The sequence below is a fragment of the Hyperolius riggenbachi genome, chromosome 6, assembly GCF_040937935.1.
Source record: "Hyperolius riggenbachi isolate aHypRig1 chromosome 6, aHypRig1.pri, whole genome shotgun sequence".
Lineage (NCBI taxonomy): Eukaryota > Metazoa > Chordata > Amphibia > Anura > Hyperoliidae > Hyperolius > Hyperolius riggenbachi.
The window spans coordinates 323,309,198-323,332,619 of record NC_090651.1 but is presented as its reverse complement, the minus strand read 5'-3'; the positions used below and the strand labels follow the sequence as shown (position 1 = coordinate 323,332,619).

Here is a 23,422-nt window from a genome sequence, read left to right as displayed (position 1 = left end):
ATTGACAAATGGACTTATATTTACCGTATGTGAAAGAAGAGTAACAAAAATCGTCCAAACTGGCAATAAAAGAAGTATTTGAGACGTGTTCACCCCTGATCTCCATCTTTAAGGTGGCCACACACGATACAATACAATAATCCGATTTTATGGCAATTCCATAAATATGATCAGATCTCCTGAAAAAATATGAAAACTTTTTTTGTCATTCAACTGAAAAATCCGATCAGATTTCCTGTTTTTTTTTTAAATTTTTATAGATCCGGAATGCTAAAAAAAATTTCTCGATTGTATGGTGTGTGTTAGATTGTCAATTTATTAATATACACACCCTAGCAATTTTCTCAGTGTTTAAAATCATTTTTATCATAATTGAGGAAAAATTGAACATATGTAGGTGGTACATAGGACATATTTTTGAAATGCTACAGTCAGAAAAATTGATTGCAATTCTTGAATTGAACAGAAATTTTAAAAAAATTGTATGGTGTGTTGCCACCTTAAGAATAAGTGTTCACCACTTTCTAAATGAAAAATTCTTGGTTTATAGAAATCTTAATTCCTTCAGGGGGAATTAAGCTAGCATAAAGACTATTTTAATGGGTGTCTTTCCAGTAGGAAAAAGAATCCATTTCATGCTGGCAGAAGTTCTATATCAGTGTCAGAGTGGGCATTATACAATGTATTTGTGATTAGTTCTCTTTAAGGTTCAGAGAATTTTTGAACTTTGAAGCAGTCTTATAGTTAATGGCAATAACAATGCAGAATGAGTCATGCCGGTCTTTCAGAAGCTGCTAAGACATGGGGCACTGGAGTGAATCTTTAATGGCTGTATTGTCATATGATGTACCAAGGGATATCGCTTGATAAACAGAGATAGTCAGTGCACCACAAACTGGAGAGGAAGCAATGACAGCGGTGGGATTGGAATTCCCACAGACAAAAGACAACGGCAGCCTGTTCTTCTGTTTTATGAACTTTACATTCCGGCTACAGTCAAAGAAACGTCTAAGTCCAACTTTGCTTGTTTTCATTTTCTTTCTTTTTATGAACTATACAGCTCAAGATCCAACAGTCTTAATTTAAAACTGGAAAAGTCTAGATTGTCGGGAAGTAAAAGTTCAGTAGTAAGTCATTCTTTCTTCCCCTCTGGCAACCTACAGAACTGAATTTTATTAGGTTGGATTATATCCTTATCTTTGTAGTATGGCTGCATGTACAGATTTCAAGAAGTTGGAGAAGAATGTGTTTGGAAAGAAAATCCAGATGAGGCGAGAAGGAAGTCTTGTATACACAAATTAGAGGAGGTGTGAAGGACAGGAGAAGGTTGCTTGCATAGTGAAGGCTACAGTTGGAGTGGTATCTGAAAACAACTGAGTACATGTTTGGGTTAAAAGAATGTGGAATGCTTTGTAGGATCGAGTGAGGAGTTTGCTGTGGATCCTCTGGTTAATTGGCAGTCAGTAAAGCACTTGGTAGAGATATTATTATTTGGGTATGCACTATTATTTTAGTTATGTCTTTAGTGAGGAAGGTTGGGTGCGAGATACAGTACTTTTATGGGATGGGGATGACAGGAGGTGAATGAGTGTGTGGAATAAAGGAGAGGGGGACCCTAAGTTACTGCCCACAGCAATTTACTTTAGGAACTGAGATTATAGGGGTGTTATTGACATTTGGGTATCTTTAAATTAGGCATAAAAATTGATAGAGACGATGAAAAAATAATCATTGCTGTTCTACTCATGTTTAGTTTTAGGAAATTAAAGCCATGAAAGAAATGCAGCAGAAAAGCAATTAGATAGGCATGAAAGGGAGAATTGAGTTCTGAAGCAGAGAGATAGAGTTGCGTTAGATCTGCATATAACTCCAATATTTCCAGCTTCATACAAAAATACACTCTTAACTGTCCCATCTGCTCCCCCAGTGTCCGTCTAACGTATCCCCATGTATACCTTCTTCCCATGGTTCCAAGACTTTACTAAGGCTGCTCCCACTCTCCGGAATGCCCTCCTTGGTCCTATTAGACAGTTCTAATGCTGTCACACCCATAAAGCCATCTGTCTTCATTAGTAACGACATTCACATATAGTATCTTCTATATATTGCATCTTATGCTCCCCTACCTTTTTCCACGAAAGTTTCTGCAAACATTGCCTTGGGTATGACTCCTCCACATTCTCCCTCATTCTAGAAATTGCTGCTCAGTACAGCTATTGTTCCTAAACTGCCTAAAGGATAATAACAGTAATAATACTTCCCATTCCTATACCGTATATATAAAAGTGCCGCACAGTTTTCTTAAACTGTACAGCTTCAGAGGTCAGCAAGAAGCTGTCAAAATGACTCGCTACCTAATGCCTAATTGTATACAATTTTCCATTTTGAACTTATCTTGACATTTTAATCTTGGCTGAATATTTAGCGGGCTTAAGGTGCGATTAACCTCCCTAAATGCCAAGGGCGTTATCCTTACCGAACGCCTTCAATCTGTTCAACTGTGCAAGTCAAGGAAAGAAAAAACAATTTAAAAAAAATAATCTGTAAAAATTAACCTTATTATTAAATGAGCTGACAGATAAATCACAGGTCTGAGGTTCAGCAGGCATATAAAATTAGACCCAGGTCAATATGTCATCTCTTGACATCCCATTCCACGTGTCGCTGGTTGTGCGTGGGCAGCGGGCTACTGCAGAGAGAGACGCTATAGAACCGGGATTCTGCAATCACACGGTAATTTACTCTCATTCATTCTAAAAGTATGTTTTAAAATCCAAATAACAGTCTTTTCTTACTAAATTACTCGAAAAAAGAAGCCTTTTACTGCAACGATTTGGATCAAAATTGCTCATTCAGAACAATTTACGCAATGTTCCTCTTAGATTCTCAGAAAGAGATTCTAAGGCACGTTAACCTTTGTCCAGGTATTAACATCAATCTACATCACTGTTAAAAGATTCAGTTTTAAGATTCTGTGCCTTACCTACAAATCTGTGCACAAGACCTGCCCAACCTACATTTCAGAGCTCGCCCACAGATATATACCTGCCCGCCCCCTTCAGTCCTCCAATGATCTCCAATATATGCCTGACGGCCCCACGCATTTCTCACTCCCATGCATGCCTGTAGGACTTCTCAAGAGCTGCCTCCACCCCTTCCAACCCCCCGTCCCTCAGACTTGCATCTTCCTTCAACTCCTTCAAGCTAGCCCTCAAAACATTTCTTACCCTATCCCTTGCCCTAACTTATTTGTCCCTCCATAACCCTTTAGATTGTAAGCCTTTGGCAGCCCCCCCCCCCCCCCCCCACACACACACACACTTTTGTGTGTCCTTTTTGATCTTGCAACCGCAGCTATGACACTTTTCCCATGGACTAACTCAGACTTAAATTGCTGGGTCTCTGTAAAATCCCAAGATCATGCATTTTATACCCTGTTTGCATGGGTAACCTTATGCTATGTTGTATAACCATGTGCTATCACTCTGTCTGCCACCCCTTGTTTACATCGTATGTATCCTTATCTGGGAACCCAACTTAGAAAGTTAGGTGCCCAAACATTACCTTTATGTATTAAACACAGCACCTGTCCTACTTTAGAGATGTTTTTGGAAGTGCTAGAGTAAGTAGTTCAGTTGAAAGAGTTACCACACGGATCTGTAGGCCAAATTGCTTCAGCCTGGTTTCCTGTGCAACTGATTTCCCGTGCAAGTCTGTGTCCCAGGAAATCACTGGCAGAGAAGAGTCCAGCCAGATTTGGACACCCACCGACGAAGCAGATCGTTTCAGTACACGGTGTTCCTCCCCGAGTGCCGAAGCTGTGAGCTGCTGGGGCAGTAATGCTACAGTACGCGCCCCATGCATGGGTAATTCACGGTTTCTGAGAATTGCCGGACCCCAAATTACTTCTCTCACTGAGTTGCTAGACTCGGAGGGGGAATAGTATTCAATGCTGCCAGGAATTCCAGAGCCAGCGGGGTGAGCCGTCATTCTGCTAAACCTGCGCCCATCTCACCGGAAATTATATAACAGGTATGCCCCACCCAGTCCAAGAAAACTGACTGTACAGGACTGGTGGATATGCTTCTTCATATGCATTCTTGCCATTAGTTTTACATTATGGAATCCACAGCGTATCTTTTATGGAGGCCAATTGTTGCACCAATCTCTAGGCAACTTCCTCTTATCTACAGTAAATAGTATGGGAGCCATCTTAACCTCTTGCCGACTGCTCCACGCCAAATGGCGTGAACGCGGCGGCAGCCCCAGGACCATTCTGGTAATGGGGTTTGTTGGAGATTGCGCACGCCGATACGTGCGCATCTCCGCATGCATGTCAGAGATGTCCTTCAGTCTCCCAGCGGAGATCGTCGCTCGGAGACTGTTAGAACGTGAAAATAACCCTATGTGATACGGCTGACCCCTCTGTAGCCTGAAGCCTATAACAGCCGATTACGCTGATTGGCTGGTGGGGGGAAAGAGGGAGTGGGGAATAAAAAAAATAAATAAAAAATGAGCACATTTATTAAAAAATAAATACAATAAATATTTATTAAAAAAAACACAAAACAAACAGCTGGGGAGCGATCAGACCCCACCAACAGAGAGCTCTGTTTGTGGGGAGAAAAGGGGGAGATCACTTGGGTGCTGAGTTGTGCCACCCTGCAGCTTGGCCTTAAAGCTCTTGTTATGGGTGGGGGTACCTATACAAAAGTGTGGCCACAACCAAACTTGATATGGAGGGGTGGGACCCTGTGTTAGAGTGTGAATGAGAAGTCAGGCCTGCCCTCTGGGATCCCAGGGCCTCTTGTCTGAGTCAGTGTTGCTTGGTTTCATGTTAGAACTATGCAAGGCACAGCACATACTGTAGTGACAGAGCACATCTTACCTGTGTTTGTATAATGCATCCCCTGGCTTCTCTGCAGCTCATAGAACTCCAGACATTTTTCATCCTGTTCATTCCTAATGCACAGCTCTTTCATCAGAGTCACTGTGCTGCGACAGATATGATCGTCTTCATAATCCCCAGACATCTCGCAATACCATCTCTCAGCACTAGAGTGTAATAGAGAAATGTTACACGTTAAAAGGTATCGCCACCTTATGGGCAAGAAAAAAAAAACACTCTAACATAGATATGAATGAAGTACAGTAGTTTAAAGTGAACCACCAAAGAGAACTACACGTACGCATTTCCGCGTAGTCGTAGTCCCGCTATGCGAAGCTTTGCCCGCTACGTGTAGTTGACGTATGTATTGCGAAGTCAACTACGCGTGCGGTAACTGCATCGATATGGATCATTGCGCATGCGCAGAAATATTATTGCCCTTTTATACGCATACAATTCCGCATTGGAAGGTGGAATGTACGCTTATATTAGTTTATATTTGCAAATAGGTTGAAGATTATTGCGGAAATTTTTCAGCATAAGGGCATAAGCGGTTGCATCAACTACGATTCGCATTACGCGAAGCTTGCGTATTTTAACACGTAGTATACGAAATGCAAACGAAGTGAAGTTTCTGATTACATAGCCGTAGATTGTGAAGCGTATTTGCGTAAAAATACGCGTAGTTCCAGCGTAGCGAAGTTGGCTGACTACGACCATCCCTGTTTTGCAGAAATGACTGTTTCAATGCGGCGTGGCATGGAGGCAATCAGTCTGTGGCTCTGCTCAGGTGTTATGGAGGCCCAGGATGCTTCAATAGCGGCCTTAAGCTCATACAGAGTGTTGGGTCTTGCGTCTCTCAACTTTCTCTTCACAATATCCCACAGATTCTCTATGGGGTTCAGGTCAGGAGAGTTGGCAGGCCAATTGAACAAAGTAATACCATGGTCAGTAAACCATTTACCAGTGGTTTTGGCACTGTGAGCAGGTGCCAGGTTGTGCTGAAAAATGAAATCTTCATCTCCATAAAGCTTTTTAGCAGATGGAAGCATGAAGTGCTCCAAAATCCCCTGATAGCTAGCTGCATTGACCCTGCACTTGATAAAACACAGTGGACCAACACCAGCAGCTGACATGGCACCCCAGACCATCACTGACTGTGGGTACTTGACACTGGACTTCAGGCATTTTGGCATTTCCCTCTCCCCAGTCTTCCTCCAGACTCTGGCACCTTGATTTCCGAATGACATTCAAAAGTTGCTTTCATCCGAAAAAAGTACTTTGGACCACTAAGTAACAGTCCAGTGCTGCTTCTCTGTAGCCCAGGTCAGGCGCTTCTGCCGCTGTTTCTGGTTCAAAAGTGGCTTGACCTTGGGAATGCGGCACCTGTAGCCCATTTCCTGCACACGCCTGTACACGGTGGCTCTGGATGTCGGTCCTTCTCCACAATCTTCCTCAGGGTCCGGTCACCTCTTATCGTTGTGCAGCGTTTTCTGCCACACTTTTTCCTTCCCACAGACTTCCCACTGAAGTGCCTTGATACAGCACTCTGGGAACAGCCTATTCGTTCTGAAATTTCTTTCTGTGTCTTACCCTCTTGCTTGAGGGTGTCAATGATGGCCTTCTGGACAGCAGTCAGGTCGGCAGTCTTACCCATGATTGCGGTTTTGAGTAATGAACCAGGCTGGGAGTTTTTAAAAGCCTCAGGAATCTTTTGCAGGTGTTTAGAGTTAATTAGTTGATTCAGGTGAGGTTAATAGCTCTTTTAGAGAACCTTTTCATAATATGCTAATTTTTTGAGATAGGAATTTTGGGTTTTCATGAGCTGTATGCCAAAATCATCAATATTAAAACAATAAAAGGCTTGAACTACCTCAGTTGTGTGTAATGAATCTAAAATATATGAAAGTCTAATGTTTATCAGTACATTACAGAAAATAATGAACTTTATCACAATATGCTAATTTTTTGAGAAGGACCTGTATCTGATTATATTAGGACAAGAATAGAAGCAAGAATAACATTATATTTTTCGGATTATTTACCACTTCCATACTTAATTTAAACACAATGGAGATAGTTCTATCTTCTAACATCTGTTTCACATACGGTAACACTTCATTTGAGGATTGGAGATTGTCCAACAATGCAGCAGCTATACAACCAATGCAAGCAGAGAAGTAATTACCTAACAGGATAGCAGCTATGCAGGCAGTTCAACAGGGTAACAGGAAAAAAGGGTGCCGGCAGCTAGTGGACAAAAAGGGCGCCGCCATTCACTCCCATAATAACTATAGTTTAATGGGCGCCAAACAGGAAAAAAGGGCGCCGGAGATTATTAACGTTTTACAAACGGCGCCCGGAGATTTTTAATGTTTTATAACTGTGCTTGTGATGATTTAAATTTAGAAAATGCACCCTGACGAATAACGTTTATAAAAATACTAAACATATTTATTGTATTTAACTAAACATTATTTAAAAGTTTATGCCTTACTGTTTGTAAAATATTATTATTCACAAAATAAAGCGATCAGTAAGGGGGGTGGATAGGGTTAGGCACCACCAGAGGAGTGGTTAGGGTTAGGCACCACCAGGGGGGTGGTTGGGGTTAGGCATCACCAGGGGGGGTCTTAGGGTTAGGCACCACCAGGGGGGTGGTTAGGGTTAGGCACCACCACGGGGGTCTTAGGGTTAGGCACCACCAGGGGGGTCTTAGGGTTAGGCACTACCAGGGAGTGGTTAAGGTTAGGCACCACCAGGGAGGTCTTAGGGTTACGCACCACTAGGGGGGTCTTAGGTTTAGGCACCACCAGGGGGGTCTAGGGGTTAGGGATAGGTACAGGGAGGGTTCTGTGTGAGAGTAGGATAAGGTATAGTTTTGGTAAAATTTTAGTAATTCCTACTAATGTTTTACAACACTTATTACGAACGTAGTTATATTTATATCATTGTCATAAACAATATTTTCAAATTTTATTATAAGAAGAAACAATAAATGAAGGTTATTCACAATAATATACAATTATAAAGATTAAACATATATTATCGATTTTTTAACAAACGTAATTATAAGTTTCACTTTTAAAACAGGGAAGATTAATGTTTTCACAATTGGCTATTTCATACACATTATTTAATGATTTCTAAATTTGTAAAACATTATTTGTAAACGAAATATAACACAATATTTTTATAAACTGTATTACTGCTTATCGTTTACATCCCGCGCCCTTTTTTCCCAACACCCTTTTTTGATGTACGAGTTCAACAGGGTAGCACATATAAAGCCAGTGCAAGCAGAGGAGAGATTATCCAACAGAGTAACCACTATACAACCAATAGAAACAGCATCTATGCAGCCAATACAAACAGAGCAGAGATTATACATCAGGGCAGCAGCTATACAGCCAATTTACACAGTGCAGAGATTATCCAACAGTGAAGCAGTAATACAGCCAATGCAAACAGAACAGAGATTATCCAATAGAAAAGAAGCAATACAGCCAATGCAAACAGAGCAGGGATTATCCAAAAGGGCAGCAGCTACACAACCAATGTACACATAGCAGAGATTATAAAACAGGGAAACAGCTATACTACCGATGTAAGCAAAACAGGGATTGTCCAGCAGGGAAACAGCTATATAATCTATGTACACAGAGCAGAAATTATCCAACAAGAAATACAGACAATGTAAGCAAAGCAGAAATCATCCAACAGGGTAGCAACTATATAACCAATGTACACATAGCAGAGATTATCCAACAGGGAAACAGCTATACCACCAATGCCAACAGAACACAAATTATTCAACAGGACAGCAGCTATATAACCAATGTACACATAGCAGATATTATCCAACAGAGGAATAGTTATACTGTTAATGCAAGCAAAGCAGAGATTATCTAATAGAGAAACAGCTATACCGCCAATGCAAACAGTACAGGGATTATCCAACAGGTCAGCAGCTATACAACCAATGGAACAGTGAAGCAGTGATGCAGCCAATGCAAGCAAAGGAGATATTGTGCTACATTGAAATAGCTATATAACCAAACAGGACAGAGATTATGCAACAATTAAGCAGTGATGCAGCCAATGCAAACAAATCAGGGATTATCAAACAGGGCAGCAGCTATACAACCAATCTACACAGCAGAGACTATCCAACAGGGAAACCGTTATTTAGCCAATGCATGCATAGCAGGGATTATCTAACAGGGCAGCAGCTAGCGTATATAAACAATGTAAGCAGCACAGAGATTATACAACAGTGAAGCAGTGATACACACAATGCAAGTAGAGCAGGGATTATTTTAAAGGGAAGCATCTACTGTATATAACCAATGTACATAGAAAAGAGATCATCGAACAGTGCATCAGCTATACAGCCAATGCAAGCAGAGCAGAGATTATCCAACAGGGCAGCAGCTATGCAACGAATGGAACAACAACAGTGAAGCAGTGATGCAGCCAATGCAAGTAGAGCAGAGACTGTTCAACAGGGAAATAGATATACATTGAATGCAAACAGAACAAAGATTACGCAACAGTGAAGCAGTAATGCAGCCAACGCACACAGAGCAGAGATTATCCAACAGCGTAGCAGCAATACAGCCAATGCAACAAAAACAGAGATTATACAATGGGTTGGCAGCTATACAGCCAATGCAAACAGAGAAGTGCAGAGATTATCCAATAGGCTTGAAGCTTTTCAGTCAAGGCCACCAATTTTGCCGCAGTTTACCGCTAGTGTAAACTGCGGCAAAATTGGTGGCCTAGTGGTGCCCCGGAGGTCCTCAATCTAACGCGCTTCAAAAACAACATTACCGCGCATATCTGCGGCGGCGTGCGGCAGACCGGAATGGAGTTTTATGCAATATGCTTCTGCGCACATCATCGCTTGGCCGGCAGGAAGTGAGCGTCACTTCCTGTTTGTCCGGATACCAATAGGGAATACCGCATAGTAACGTAGTAAACCCTGGAGGCCTGTTTTTGACAGAGTGGTGCAGCGGGCATGCCTCACTGCAACGCTGACGCCAAAATGCAGTGTGAAACCAGGTTTGAAGCTTTACGGTCAATTAAAGTCTCCCTGTTTAAAAATACCTTCCCTACAATGGACTAATAAGTACATTTGTGTTCACCCCCACCGAACCTGCATTGTCATTCCACAATAACACACGCTTTTCCTGTGTCTTCTTCCTTTTCACTTCCCCAGGTATTATAGATCTCCCACTGCTGGGTACACACAATTCAATTTCCCTTCCAATAGATGGGTAATCTAACAGGAAGTTGCATCATGTATACATTTCCAAACCGCTCCCGATTGATACAGGATCAATTTTCCCGTGATAACTTTGAAAAATCGACTGTTATCGAACGGGAGCAGATTGAATGTTTCAGAATGAACTGTGCGATTCCCGTCGATCAGAAAGGAAATTGCATATTGTGTACCCAGCATAAGGGAAGTGAGGGCTCTTCTCTCTCTCCAGAACAGAAGCTTATTAGTAAGTGGTATGCTGCGGTAGTTGGTGTCTAGTTCCAATATGGTGCCCAAAGATGCTACTATAGATGCTAGATCCCAGGATACCAAAGACACCATGTGATACCCATCTGGTTGTATATTAAGGAGCTGAAAATGTTTTATCCATCCTCAACCTGATCATAAACTAAGGAAAGTTGTGTGCAAATTTAAAGTGGACCTGCACAGGGCAGAAGGTAAACATAGAGGAATGCATTCTGTATGTATTTAAAGAGTTTAGCCTGTATAATTCCCCCTTATCTGTGACTAATCACATGTGTAATTTGATCTCCTAGCTGTGTCAGCTGACTGCCACAGCAGAGCAGCTAATTTATAAACACAGGATGTTAATCTTATGTCTTACATGTGTAGCTCCCCATTAACAACCCTCATTTTCCAGTTGCAGCCCAGTCTAATATGGTCAGCAGCCCAAATGTCCCGCCTAGGCTGCAGCTGCCCTTGGTCAGCCTGTGTTGCCTATGCAGAAATCCAGGCCTGCATTCAGGCTGCAAGATGAGAGGGCACAGACAGCTTGAACCTCCGATTTTAGGTTCGCATTCACGCAAACTTTGCGAACCGCCATAGACTTCAATGGGCAGGCAAACTTTCAAAACTTCAAACATTAATTCTGGCCAGAAAAGTGATAGAAAAGATGTTTCAAGGGGTCTAACACCTGGAGGGGGGCATGGCGGAGTGGAATAGACGCCAAAAGTCCCTGGGAAAAATCAGGATTTGACGCACGCCAGCGTTTTAGGGGCAGAAATCACATTGCATGCTAAATTGGAAGCATAAAGTGCTTTAAAACATCTTGCATGTGTATACATCAATCAGGGAGTGTAATTAGAGTACTGCTTCACACTGACAGACCAAACTCACTGTGTAACGCACCGCAAACAGTGCAGGTGATAACGGTTTTCAAACCCTATCATTGAGCTACCGCTGAGGTAGCTCAATGATAGAACAACAGTGACTGTCCAGCTGATCGAATTAGGTCTGTCCACAATGAAGCAATGACCTTATTATCTTGGGTGTGCCCCCCAACACTTTCATATAGCCGGCGGTCATTGCTTCATTGTCATACGCAAGCCCCTTCACTGCGGCAAGGTAACGATCACGAAGGGGAATTGACACATGTACAATACATGCCTTTTGTTTTGTTGTTGCAGCCGCAGTGCAGCCAGAAAAATTAGGCAGGCATGTACATGCAGAAGAAAGAATTGTTATTGGTTTTGTTAGTGGCCGCTGCTAGCAGCGGCCCTAAAAATTTAGGAATCCACCTGGAGTCCTGGACCCTGTTGGTGGTGGCGGAGAAGGCAGTCAAGCGGCCTGCAGGCAGAGATGCTGTGTGGGGGCCGACTTAGTCTTGGGGCAGGCAGTCACATGGGGTGCAGGCAGAGATGCTGTGGTTGCGGACTGACGTCTTCAGGCAGGCAGTAGCCCTCCGGGATCCATGCCTCATTCATTTTGATAAACGTGAGTTACTGAACACTTTTTTGACCTAGGCGACTTCTCTTCTCAGTGACCATGCCTCCAGCTGCGCTGAAGGTCCTTTCTGACAGGACGCTTGAGGCAGGGCAAGACAGAAGTTGGATGGCAAATTGGGACAGCTCTAGCCACAGGTCAAGCCTGCGCACCCAGTAGTCCAGGGGTTCATCGGTGCTCACAGTGTCTACATCTGCAGTTAAGGCCAGGTAGTCAGCTACCTGCCAGTCGTGGTGTTGGTGGAGGGTGGATCCGGAAGGGCTAAGGCGAGACGTTGGACTAAAGAATGTCCGCATGTCCGACATCACCATGAGATCGCTAGAGCGTCCTGTCCTTGCCTGCATGGACATGGGAGGAGACGGAAGATTATTGGCAGTGGCACCTTTATTCTGTTGTGCTGTGACATCACCCTTAACCACACTGTAAAGCATAGTTGCCAGCTTGTTCTGCAAGTGCTGCATCCTTTCTGCCTTCTGGTGATTTGGAAACATCTCCGCCACTTTGTGCCTATACCGAGGGTCTAGTAGTGTTGCCACCCAGTACAGGTCATTTCCCTTGAGTTTTTTTATACGGGGGTCCCTCAACAGGCTGGACAGCATGAAAGCCACCATCTGCACAAATTTGGATGCAGACGTACTATCCATCTCCTCTTGCTCTTCCTCAGTAATGTCAGGTAAGTTCTCCTCCTCCCCCCAGCCACGAAGAATACCACGGGAAAGTTGAGCAGCACAAGCCCCCTGCGACGCCTGCTGCAGTTGTTGTTCTTTCGCCTCCTCCTAAAAAAAAACACCTTCCTCATCTGACTCCTCTTCCCCACACGACTCTTCCTCCTCCTCCCCCTCCTTTGTGCTGCAGCAGGTGTTGAGGAAAGATCTGGTTCTGCTGATAATTGATCCCACAACTCTTACTCCTGTTCCTGTTCCTGTTCATGCTCCTCCACAGCTTGATCCACCACTCTATGCACAGCACGCTCCAGGAAGAAAGCATATGAGATTAAGTTGCTGATGGCGCACTGCGACTCACTGTGTTTGTCACCTCCTCAAACGGTCGCATGAGACTGCAGGCATTTCGCATGAGTGTCCAGTACTTCGGCCAGAACAACCACATCTCCCCAGAGCATGTCCTTTTACTGTAGTTGTACAGATACTGGTTGACGGCTTTCACCTGTTGTAGCAGGCGGTTAAACACCATGAGTGTTGAATTCCAGCGAGTCGGGCTATCGCAAATCAAGCGCCTCACCAGCAAGTTGTTTATCCGCTGAATATCGTCCAAGCGTGCCATGGCCGTGTAGGGCTACCAGAAATGCCCACACACTTTCCTGGACTGCTTTAGAACGTCCTGTAAGCCTGGGTACTTACACACAAATCTCTGAATTATTAGATTCAGCACATGTGCCATGCAGGGTACGTGTCAACTTTCCCAAATTCAAAGCAGAAATGAGATTGCTGCAATTGTCACACACCACGTTGCCGATCTCCAGTTGGTGTGGGGTCAGCCACTGATCCACCTGTTTGTTAAGAGCAGCCAGTAGAGCTGCTCCAGTGTGACTTTCCGCTTTGAGGCAAGACATGTCTAAGATAGCGTGACACCATCGTACCTGGCATGCAGCATAGGCCCTGGGGAGCTGTGGCTGTGTAGCTGGAGAGGAGAACACAGCACCAGTAGAGTAGCACTGCCACTCAGCCAAGGAGGAGGAGGACGACAACAGCGAAGAGGATGTAGCAGGAGGAGTAGGAGGAGAAGGAGAAGAGGTGGCAACAGGTCTGCATGCAAGCTGTGGAGGTGTCACAACTAGGTCCGCTACACAGCCACGTACTCCCTGCTTGCCAGCGGTCACCAGGTTGACCCAATGGGCTGTGTAAGTAGTGTACCTGCCTTGACCATGCTTTGCAGACCATCCGTAGTCAGATGGACCCTTGACCCAACGCTGTGTGCCAGAGACGACACCACTTGCCTTTCAACTTCATGGTACAGTTTGGGTATCGCCTTTTTTGAGAAATAATTGCGGCCTGGTATCTTCCACTGCGGTGTCCCAATCGCCACAAATTTTCAGAAGGCTTCAAAGTCCACCAGCTTGTATGGTAACAGCTGGCGAGCTAACAGTTTCACCAAGCCTGCTGTCAGACGCCGGGCAAGGCGGTGACTGGCAGACATTTTCTTCTTCCGCTCAAAGATTTTCTTCACGGACACCTGGCTGCTGCTGTGGGCAGAGGAGCAGGAACTGCTCAAGGTGAGAGGCGGAGTGGAGGAGTGTGGCTGTGAAGGTGCAAGGGAGAAAATGGCTGAAGATAATGCACCTGAAGGAGGAGGAAGAGGAAAAAGAGTGTGGCTTTGCTTTTGTGTGCTGCTTTTCCTCAGGTGGTCTTGCCAATGCAGTTTGTGCTTTTTCTGCATGTGTCTTCGTAATGCAGTTGTTCTTACGTGGGTCTTGGCCTTTCCATGACTCAATATTTGGTGGCAGAGAGTACAGATGGCATTGCTCTCATCTGAGGCAGACACACAAAAAAATGTCCACACCGCTGAGTCCTGGGGTGATGGCACTATGGTGGTGTCAGCAGCTGACGTTGAAGGGCATGTTGGCTGGCTGTCCATAAGTGGTGATACATGCCGCTGGACACTGCCACGAGCTGTTTCTGATGACGAGCTCCCCCTGCTTCTTTCAGCAACTCGTCTCCTCCTACTCCTATCTGACTCCCCCTCTGAACTGTCCCCCTGGTCATCATGTCTATTAGGATCCCACGTGACATCCTTGCCAGTATCATCATCATCGTCATCATAATCATCCTCCACAGCTTTGCTTGTATCAGAAACCTCATAAACTGCACCAACAGCAGGTACTTCATCATCCTCCTCACACCTTACGTCCATAGTGACGCCTAACTCAGACATATGAGGTGGTGTAACTTGCTTAGCACCTTTATCTTGTTGTAACAATGATGGCTGTGAATCAGTTAATGCCCCACCAAATAACTTCTACGAAGTGTCAAATGTAGCGGATGTGGTGCTTGTAGTAGCGCTGGTGGCTGCGGAAGATGAGGTGTTCTGTGTTAAATAGTCAACTACGTCCTGACAATCTTAGGAGTTGATGGCATGTGCCTTCTTCTGAGCACTGTACTTTGGTCCAGGGCTGCATGCAATCACGTCAGCACGACCTCGAACAGACCTGCCAGGTGGCCTGCCTCTGTCTCTGCCTGTTTGGTCCATATTGGGGGGGGGGGGGGGGGGGATGAAGTGAAAGGTATGCTCTGACTTGACTAATACAATGTGCAGTCACACAGGTGCAGTGAAAGGTATGCAGTGACTGGTATTGCAATAGAATGTGCAGCTGTCACACAGGTGCAGTTAACAGGTATGCACGGACTGGTATATAAAACAGCTTGCGGTCACACAGGTGCAGTGAACAGGTATGCACGTACTGGTATTACAAATGTGCAGCTGTCACACACACAGGTGCAGCGAACAGGTATGCACGGACTGGTATTACAAATGTGCAGTTGTCATACACACAGGTGCCGTGAACAGTTACGCAGTGACTGGTATATAAAACAGTGTGCTGTCACGCAGGTACAGTGAACAGGTATGCAGTAACAGGTATCAATACAATGTGCAGCTGTCACACACACAGGTGCAGTGAACAGTTATGCAGTGACTGGTATATAACACTGCGTACTGTCACGCAGGTGCAGTGAAAATGAACAGGTATGCACGGTCGGACTGGTATTACAAATGTGCAGCTGTCACCCACAGGTGCAGTGAAAAGGTAGGCACTGAATGTGCTGGGCCTGACACAGTATAGTAATTAGCAAGGGCCAGCTGCGACAGACAGGGCTGTATATGCAATTGTCAGTGGGCCACACACACACAAAAAAAAAAAACACATCGCAAGAACATTAGCTCTCAAAAGAGCTGTTGTGGGGTGCTATTTAGCAATAAGTATCAGCAAGGAGCAAGCTAACAACAGCCTAACTAAGCTTTCCCTAATCTCTGCAGCGACTCTCTCCCTTCTCTCACTAACTACGCAGCACACAGAGTGATATCATGGCCAATGCAGCTGCCTTTTATAAAGGGGGGAGGCTCCAGGAGGGAGTGTAGCCTGATTGGCTACCATGTGCCTGCTGACTGTGATGTAGAGGGTGAAAGTTTAGGCCAATGATGTAGTATAGGGGGCAGGTCAAACTCGCATAAAGTTCACGATTCGACGCAAAAACGAACAACCGATGTTCGCGTGAATAAGTTTGCATACGAACCGTTCGGGCCATCTCTGCAGACAGGGCTCTCTGAGGAAATGTCAGGCTAATGCTGTACAGTAAGAAATGATGGGCGATAGGGCTCCTAACAGGGCACTGTATTGAAAAACTAAGAAACAGCTGTGTCTGGAATGTGACTCTAAGCCGCCAAAATAACGATAAAAAAATCTCCATAACCTGTATTAGAGAAAGCTGGGGAGTGGCCGTTCTTCTCCCGCCATTCAAATGATGAGTTTCAGCAGCTTAGTAGCCCCGCCCTCTGCGCTGTCATAGGCTGAGCCGTGTCCTGGGTCTCTCAAGATTGCTTTATTCACAGCCTGTAAAGAGACACGTCAGGTGAAATGTTTTGGCTTTTTTTTTTGTAAACAAATCTGGAGAAATAATCACCTCTTCCTCCTAAAACACTCTAGCTAACATTCTCTCTGTATCATTGATCTGACTACAGAATGGGGCGAAGCTACAAATCATGGTGCCCCCCAGATGGGGCCCCTTAATGGTCACAACCCCTCACTTGCCTCCACTGGTGACCCTGAAGCCTGGGGGCCCATCTCACAAGGGTCATAAAACAAGAGTAGCCATCAGGATCTTCACACCCACAACAAGTGTAGCCACAAAACCACCTGATCTGGAGTATCAGAGAAAGGGGAGGTTAGTAGTTGGGGCCCACCCACACCTGTGGGCCCCTCCCTCCTGCTACAGATAAAAATGGTTCCTAGAATTTATGGAGAAACGTGATTTCTTTGCAAGTTTTTGTTGGGTGTCCATGATGTCTCACAATCGCTTCTTGTTTGGGGCCTGGTACACACTTTCAATTATGATTGGTCAATCACTGACCAATTTTACCAACTGTATTTAGTATGAGGGTCAACAAGTATTGTACACGATGAACGGATTGTGTAGATAAACCCTCATACTAAGATTGGCCAATCATAACTAATAGTGGTTACCAGGCTTTAGCCTAAACAGGAAGCAAGTATGATACTTACAAGCAGTGGCGTTCCTACCGTCAAGCGGCAGGGGCGGCCCGCACCGGGTGTCTTGATGCTTAGGGGGTGACACCGGGAGTCCTGTGTTGCCGCCCCTGCCGCTGCAGTCAGTGCACATGTTGTGCAAATTTGGGATTTTACACCCCCCGTGGCCGTCCCCGCTGACAACCTATGTGTGTCCCCTCCCCCCCCCCCCCCGGGGCCTTCCCCGGTGACAGGCAGGACTCAGGAGCAGCCCAGCTTCAGACCTCCGACCAGCCGGCGACCAGTATGCGGGCGCTAGGACCCAGCGGACACCGCACTGATATGCGGAAGTGACATCACTTCCGCATATACGGCGTGGTGTTCACTGAGTTCGGTGCGCCCGCATACTGGTCGCCGGCTGATACTGAGGTCTGAAGCTGGGCTGCTCCTGCCTGTCACCGGGGAAGGCCTGTGAGGTGAGGTGAGGGGGGGGTAGGTTGTCAGCGGGGACGGCCACGGGGGGTGTAAAATCCCAAATTTGCACAACGAGTGAAGGGCACCTGTCACTATCTAACCTGGGGGGGATCCCGATTACTATCTAACCTAGGGGGTCCCTGTCACTAACTGGGGGTCGCTGTCACTATCTTACCTGGGGCAGTGGGGGGTCCCTGTCACTATCTAACCTGGGGTGTCCCTGTCACTATCTAACCTGGGGGGTCCCTGTCACTAACCTGGGGGTCGCTGTCACTATCTAACCTGGGGGGGTCCCTGTCACTCTCTAACCTGGGGGGGTCCCTGTCACTATCTAACCTGGGGGGGTCCCAGTCACTAACTAACCTGGGGGTCGCTGTCACTATCTAACCTGGGGGGTCACTGTCACTATCTAACCTGGGGGTCACTGTCACTATCTAACCTGGGGGGGATCCCGATTACTATCTAACCTAGGGGGTCCCTGTCACTAACTGGGGGTCGCTGTCACTATCTTACCTGGGGCAGTGGGGGGTCCCTGTCACTATCTAACCTGGCGTGTCCCTGTCACTATCTAACCTGGGGGGTCCCTGTCACTATCTAACCTGGGGGGTCCCTGTCACTAACCTGGGGGTCGCTGTCACTAACCTGGGGGTCGCTGTCACTATCTAACCTGGGGGGGGTCCCTGTCACTAACTGGGGGTCGCTGTCACTATCTTACCTGGGGCAGTGGGGTGTCCCTGTCACTATCTAACCTGGGGTGTCCCTGTCACTATCTAACCTAGGGGGTCCCTGTCACTAACTGGGGGTCGCTGTCACTATCTTACCTGGGGCAGTGGGGTGTCCCTGTCACTATCTAACCTGGGGTGTCCCTGTCACTATCTAACCTGGGGGGTCCCTGTCACTATCTAACCTGGGGGGTCCCTGTCACTAACCTGGGGGTCGCTGTCACTATCTAACCTGGGGGGGGTCCCTGTCACTATCTAACCTGGGGGGGTCCCTGTCACTATCTAACCTGGGGGGGTCCCAGTCACTAACTAACCTGGGGGTCGCTGTCACTATCTAACCTGGGGGTCGCTGTCACTATCTAACCTGGGGGTCGCTGTCACTATCTAACCTGGGGGTCGCTGTCACTATCTAACCTGGGGGGTCCCTGTCACTATCTAACCTGGGGGGTCGCTGTCACTACCTAACCTGGGGTTTCCTGTCACTATCTAACCTGGGGGTCGCTGTCACTATCTAACCTGGGGGTCGCTGTCACTATCTAACCTGGGGGTCACTGTCACTATCTAACCTGGGGGTCACTGTCACTATGTAACCTGGGGGGTCCCTGTCACTATCTAACCTGGGGGGTCCCTGTCACTATCTAACCTGGGGGGTCCCTGTCGCTGTCTAACCTGGGGGGGTCGCTGTCTAACCTGGGGGGGTCGCTGTCTAACCTGGGGGGGTCGCTGTCTAACCTGGGGGGTCGCTGTCTAAACTGGGGGTCCCTGTCGCTATCTAAACTGGGGGTCCCTGTCACTATCTAGAATTCAAATATACCAGCACTCCAGCTTTCTCAAAGAATCACGCTCTTTTATTGATATTGGTAACCACACACGCCTTGAGAAAGGGGGACCCTGCGAGGCCCCGAAACAATTGTCGGTCATTTCTGTGGATATGTTAGCTCAATAAAAGAGCGTGATTCTTTGAGAAAGCTGGAGTGCTGGTATATTTGAATTCTGGACTTATACTTTGGTGGTTTGCCTATACCACAATACCAAGCACCCTACCAAAGATGGTGTGCCCAGTCACAACTTTTCCTGTTCCTGTCACTATCTAAACTGGGGGTTCATGTCACTACACAAACTGGGGGGCACCAGTCACTAGCTGAACTGGGGGGCACCAGTCACTAGCTAAACTGGGGGGCACCTGTCACTAGCTGAACTGGGGGGCACCTGTCACTACCTAAACTGGGGGGTACCTGTCACTACCTAAACTGGGGGGTACCTGTCACTAACTGAACTGGGGGGCTCCAGTCACTAATTGAGCTGGGGGGCTCCTGTAACTACTTAAACTGGGGGGCTCCTGGCACTACCTAAACTGTGGGGCACCTCTCACTACCTAAACTATCTAGGCCAGCCAGCCCAACATAACCACCAGCCAACCAGCCCAGAATCACTGGCAAAAAGGCCACAGCATCACCACCAGTCAGGCCAGCATTTACTTCAACCAGCCAGTCCAGCCACAGCATCAATGCCAGCCAGCCCAGCCACAGCATCACCGCCAGTCAGGCCACAGCATCACTGCCAGGCCTTTCAGCTCACACATCATCGCCAATCCAGACAAAAATAGTATTGCCAGCCAGGCACAGCAGCCAGTAGAGGAGAATTCAGAAGCCAGGTGAGAGGTGTCTACCATATTAATGGGGCATTTTGCCTATTTATTTGAAATGCTGTCTATTTATGTGCCTCATGACTGCTGAATTTGTCTTGTTGGTGGCCTCATGGTTACTGGATTTGTCTTTTTGGGGGCCTCATGATTTGTTGTGGGCCTCAAGATTGCTGAATTTGTCTTGCTGGGGGCCTCATGATTGCTGAATTTGTCTTGTTGGGGGACTCATAATTTATTGGGGGCCTCATGATTGCTGAATTTGACTTGTTGGGGGCCTCAAGATTGCTGAATTTGTCTTGTTGGGGGCCTCATGATTTGTTGGGGGCCTCAAGATTGCTGAATTTGTCTTGTTGGGGGCCTCATGATTGCTAACTGCGAGACTATGGGAAAAGCGGAATCAACCTCATATGAGACAATAGCATTGAGGCCTGGAACCCACTGAAAACCGCAAACGCAAAACGCAACCGCTAGCGTTTTGTCTGAGCGGTTTGCAAGCGGATTCATGCGCGTTTTTGGTCGTGTTTTGCCACATTGTATTTTTTTCCCCAGCGGGTGCCTAGCGTTTTGCGTTTTGCGTTTTTATCCTGATTGGTCCTGTGAATTATTTTTCATTTTGTTACAGTGTGCTGAACCGCAAAACGCTAGCAAAACCGCTCAGTTTAGGTTTTGCTGAGCGTTTCCGCTAGCGGTTCAATACTTTACATTGAAGCGCTAACGCTCCCAAAATGCTGCATGTCCTGCGTTTGCGTTTCTGAGAAACGCAAACGCTCCTGTGGAAGTTGCCCCATCCATTAACATTAGCCCATCGTTTTGGCAAACTGCTAGCGTATCGCAGTGCTGCCAAAACGCTGCCAAAAGCGCTCCTGTGGGTTCCAGCCCTAAAGGAGTTATCCGGGCAGTTTTAATAAAATTAACCGGGGGCTTCCTCCAGCCCCAAGCTCCCAGGACCTCCCTCGCCGCATCTCTGCTCTCAGCCGTTCGCCGGAGCTCCGACCCGGTCCCCGGCGATGATGTCAGAGCGACCTGGAGGTTGCTCTGTACTGCGCCTGCGCGATCGGCGCTGTCAATCACCGCCACGTGGGCCGGAGCGGACTGCGCAGGTGGTAGTAGTTCTTAGCCTCCGGCGAACGGCTGAGAGCAGAGATGCGGCGAGGGAGGTCCTGGGAGCTTGGGGCGTTCATTTTATTAAAACTGCCCGGATAACTCCTTTAAACCTACTTTTTTTTTTTTAGCTTTTTAAAACAGAAAATAAAACTGGGGGGGTTTTAAAAAAAAAAAAAAATACATTTTTCAGGAGTAGGATGGATGAAATTGTTTATCTTCACAGTTTATTTTCAACTTGGATTTTCCATAATGTTCATGTATGAGTTAAAATGTTTGTATTTAGTTTAAATTGCTGTTGGCACTTTGCGATAGATAAGTGACTTTTCGCCACCACTGTCCTAATCTAATGTCCCACCATTGCTAAGTTCATGTAAACTAGTCTCCACCCGTGACCACACCCACATTTTGGTATATGACCACACACATTTTTTGCGCAACGTAGCCCCAATTACGGGGGGCAGGGCTGTGGAGTCTGAGTCGAAGAGTCGGAGTCTGGGCAATTTTGGGCACCTGGAGTTGGAGTTGGAGTCGGAGTCGTTGATTTCATAAACTGAGGAGTCGGATGATTTTGGTACAAAATCCACAGCCCTGTTAAGTATTAAGACTAAGGAGTCGGAGTTGAAGCTATTTTGGGTACCCGGAGTCGGAGTTGGAGTCGTGGTTTCATAAACTGAGGAGTCGGAAGATTTTTGTACCGACTCCACAGCCCGGGGGGGGGGGGGGGGGGTGACTGTGGATAACCAGCACCGGGTGCCAAATACCCTAGGTACGCCACTGCTTACAAGCTTATAATTTACCATTCAGAGACTAGGGCGGCATACATACATGCAATTTTGATTGGCTAATGGTTGGCCAATTTTACCACTACAATGTAGCATGAGGGCCAACAGATTTTGAACACAATGAACAGATTGTGTAGGTAAGCTCTCTGTCAAATATTGACAATCACACCCTTAGGCCTCGTTCAGATTATTTAGTGCAGATAGCCGTGTGATTGGAACCCAACACGTATGATCGCACGCCATCTGCACTGCTGATCCCATTCACTGTAATGGCTCAGCGCTGCGCTTCCGGAAAAATGCATGCAGCAGTGCAACAGCAAATCACACTGCTGCGCAGAGCAATAGGTGAGAACGGTAGAAGTGCTGTCTATGCACTACTACTCTTCTTGCGTGTCGCACACTTGGGGGTCGATTCACTATAACACATAATGTGCCTTATCAGAGTTAACATGCCTTATCAGAGTAGTATTGCGATCACTACACACTTATGCCTGCTAATTGGCAATGACAAGAGCTCCACTCGTCCTGCCCACTTTAAAGGACATTATCCCCGGACTTTGATTGGCCCAATAGGCTGCCTGTCAAGTTTCCTGTCAAGAGACAGGCAGCTTATTGGGCCAATCAAAGTGCAGGGATAATGTCCTTTAAAGTGATTGGACCCGCAGGGGCTCAGCGCAGGATAAGTGGAGCGCTCGTCATTGCCAATTAGCAGGCATAAGTTTGTAGCGCTTGCAATGCTACTCTGATAAGACATGTTAACTCTGATAAGGCACGCTATTTGTTATAGTGAATCAAACCCCATATGTGCTTCTGAAATGCGCACGGCAGCGCGTATAGTGGGAATGAGGCCTTAGACATCACCTAATTAAATTGATCACATGCTTTTCTGAGAATTCCACTGAAGAACAATATCCCTAGAAGAAACCGATTACCTAAAACTGTAACAAAATGTTTTCTTTTGAGTTGTGCTGTTAAAGGGGCACGATGGAGAAAAACTGTAAAATATATAACACATATGTGCACATTCATACACTTGTCCTAGGGTAAATGAACTGTACATTTCTTCCTTCCTGTGTATCTGTCACTTACAATAGGTATTATAATCTGATGGCTTTAGCATTTTACCGACAGGTTTTAGATTAGTCAATCTCCGCATGGGGGATTCTCAAAGTTTCCTTTATTTGTATCAGTCCCTAGAACCATTGTGCAGAGAGCAGAAAGCTGTTTCTCTTTGTGCTCAGACTCCTCATGCATCACTACAGGACACAGAACTTGGGGAGGGGTAGAGAGGGTGGGGGTAGAACAGTGCTGCACACAAGACCCCACTGAACCGTCTATGAATCTTTGACTGCAAAACTTTGTATGATTCTTTATCTGACTGAGCAGATGCAGTCATTAGAACAACTGTGCAGAGAGCAGAATGTTTTTTTCTCCCTCCGTGCCCTTAGTTGTTAGATGGGGCCCCCTTGTGGCTTCTGCCCCCCCTGCACCCCTTGCAGGGTCTATTGTTATGACCCTGCTGCCAGGAAACATACAAAGAAGCCAGGCACTTTTCCCATTCACTTGCACACTATTCTGGCAGCAAGGCTGTGCAACTGCCATTC

General features: G+C 46.3%; 1 protein-coding gene across 7 annotated transcripts in view; it reads right to left on the bottom strand.

Annotated features, from left to right (window-relative positions):
• Positions 1-23,422, bottom strand: part of SYT3 (synaptotagmin 3) — a 404,209-nt gene that overhangs the window by 202,944 nt on the left and 177,843 nt on the right. For 6 of the 7 annotated variants that reach the window (XM_068241413.1, XM_068241420.1, XM_068241415.1 and 3 more), the window contains exons 3-4: positions 16,319-16,458; positions 4,889-5,055 (exon numbers count right to left, since the gene is read on the bottom strand). In XM_068241413.1, the coding sequence (XP_068097514.1) occupies positions 4,889-5,033 (145 nt within the window). In that variant the 5' untranslated portion in view covers positions 5,034-5,055; positions 16,319-16,458. The remainder of the gene's footprint in view (positions 1-4,888; positions 5,056-16,318; positions 16,459-23,422) is intronic. The other variant, XM_068241419.1, reaches the window with a different exon arrangement.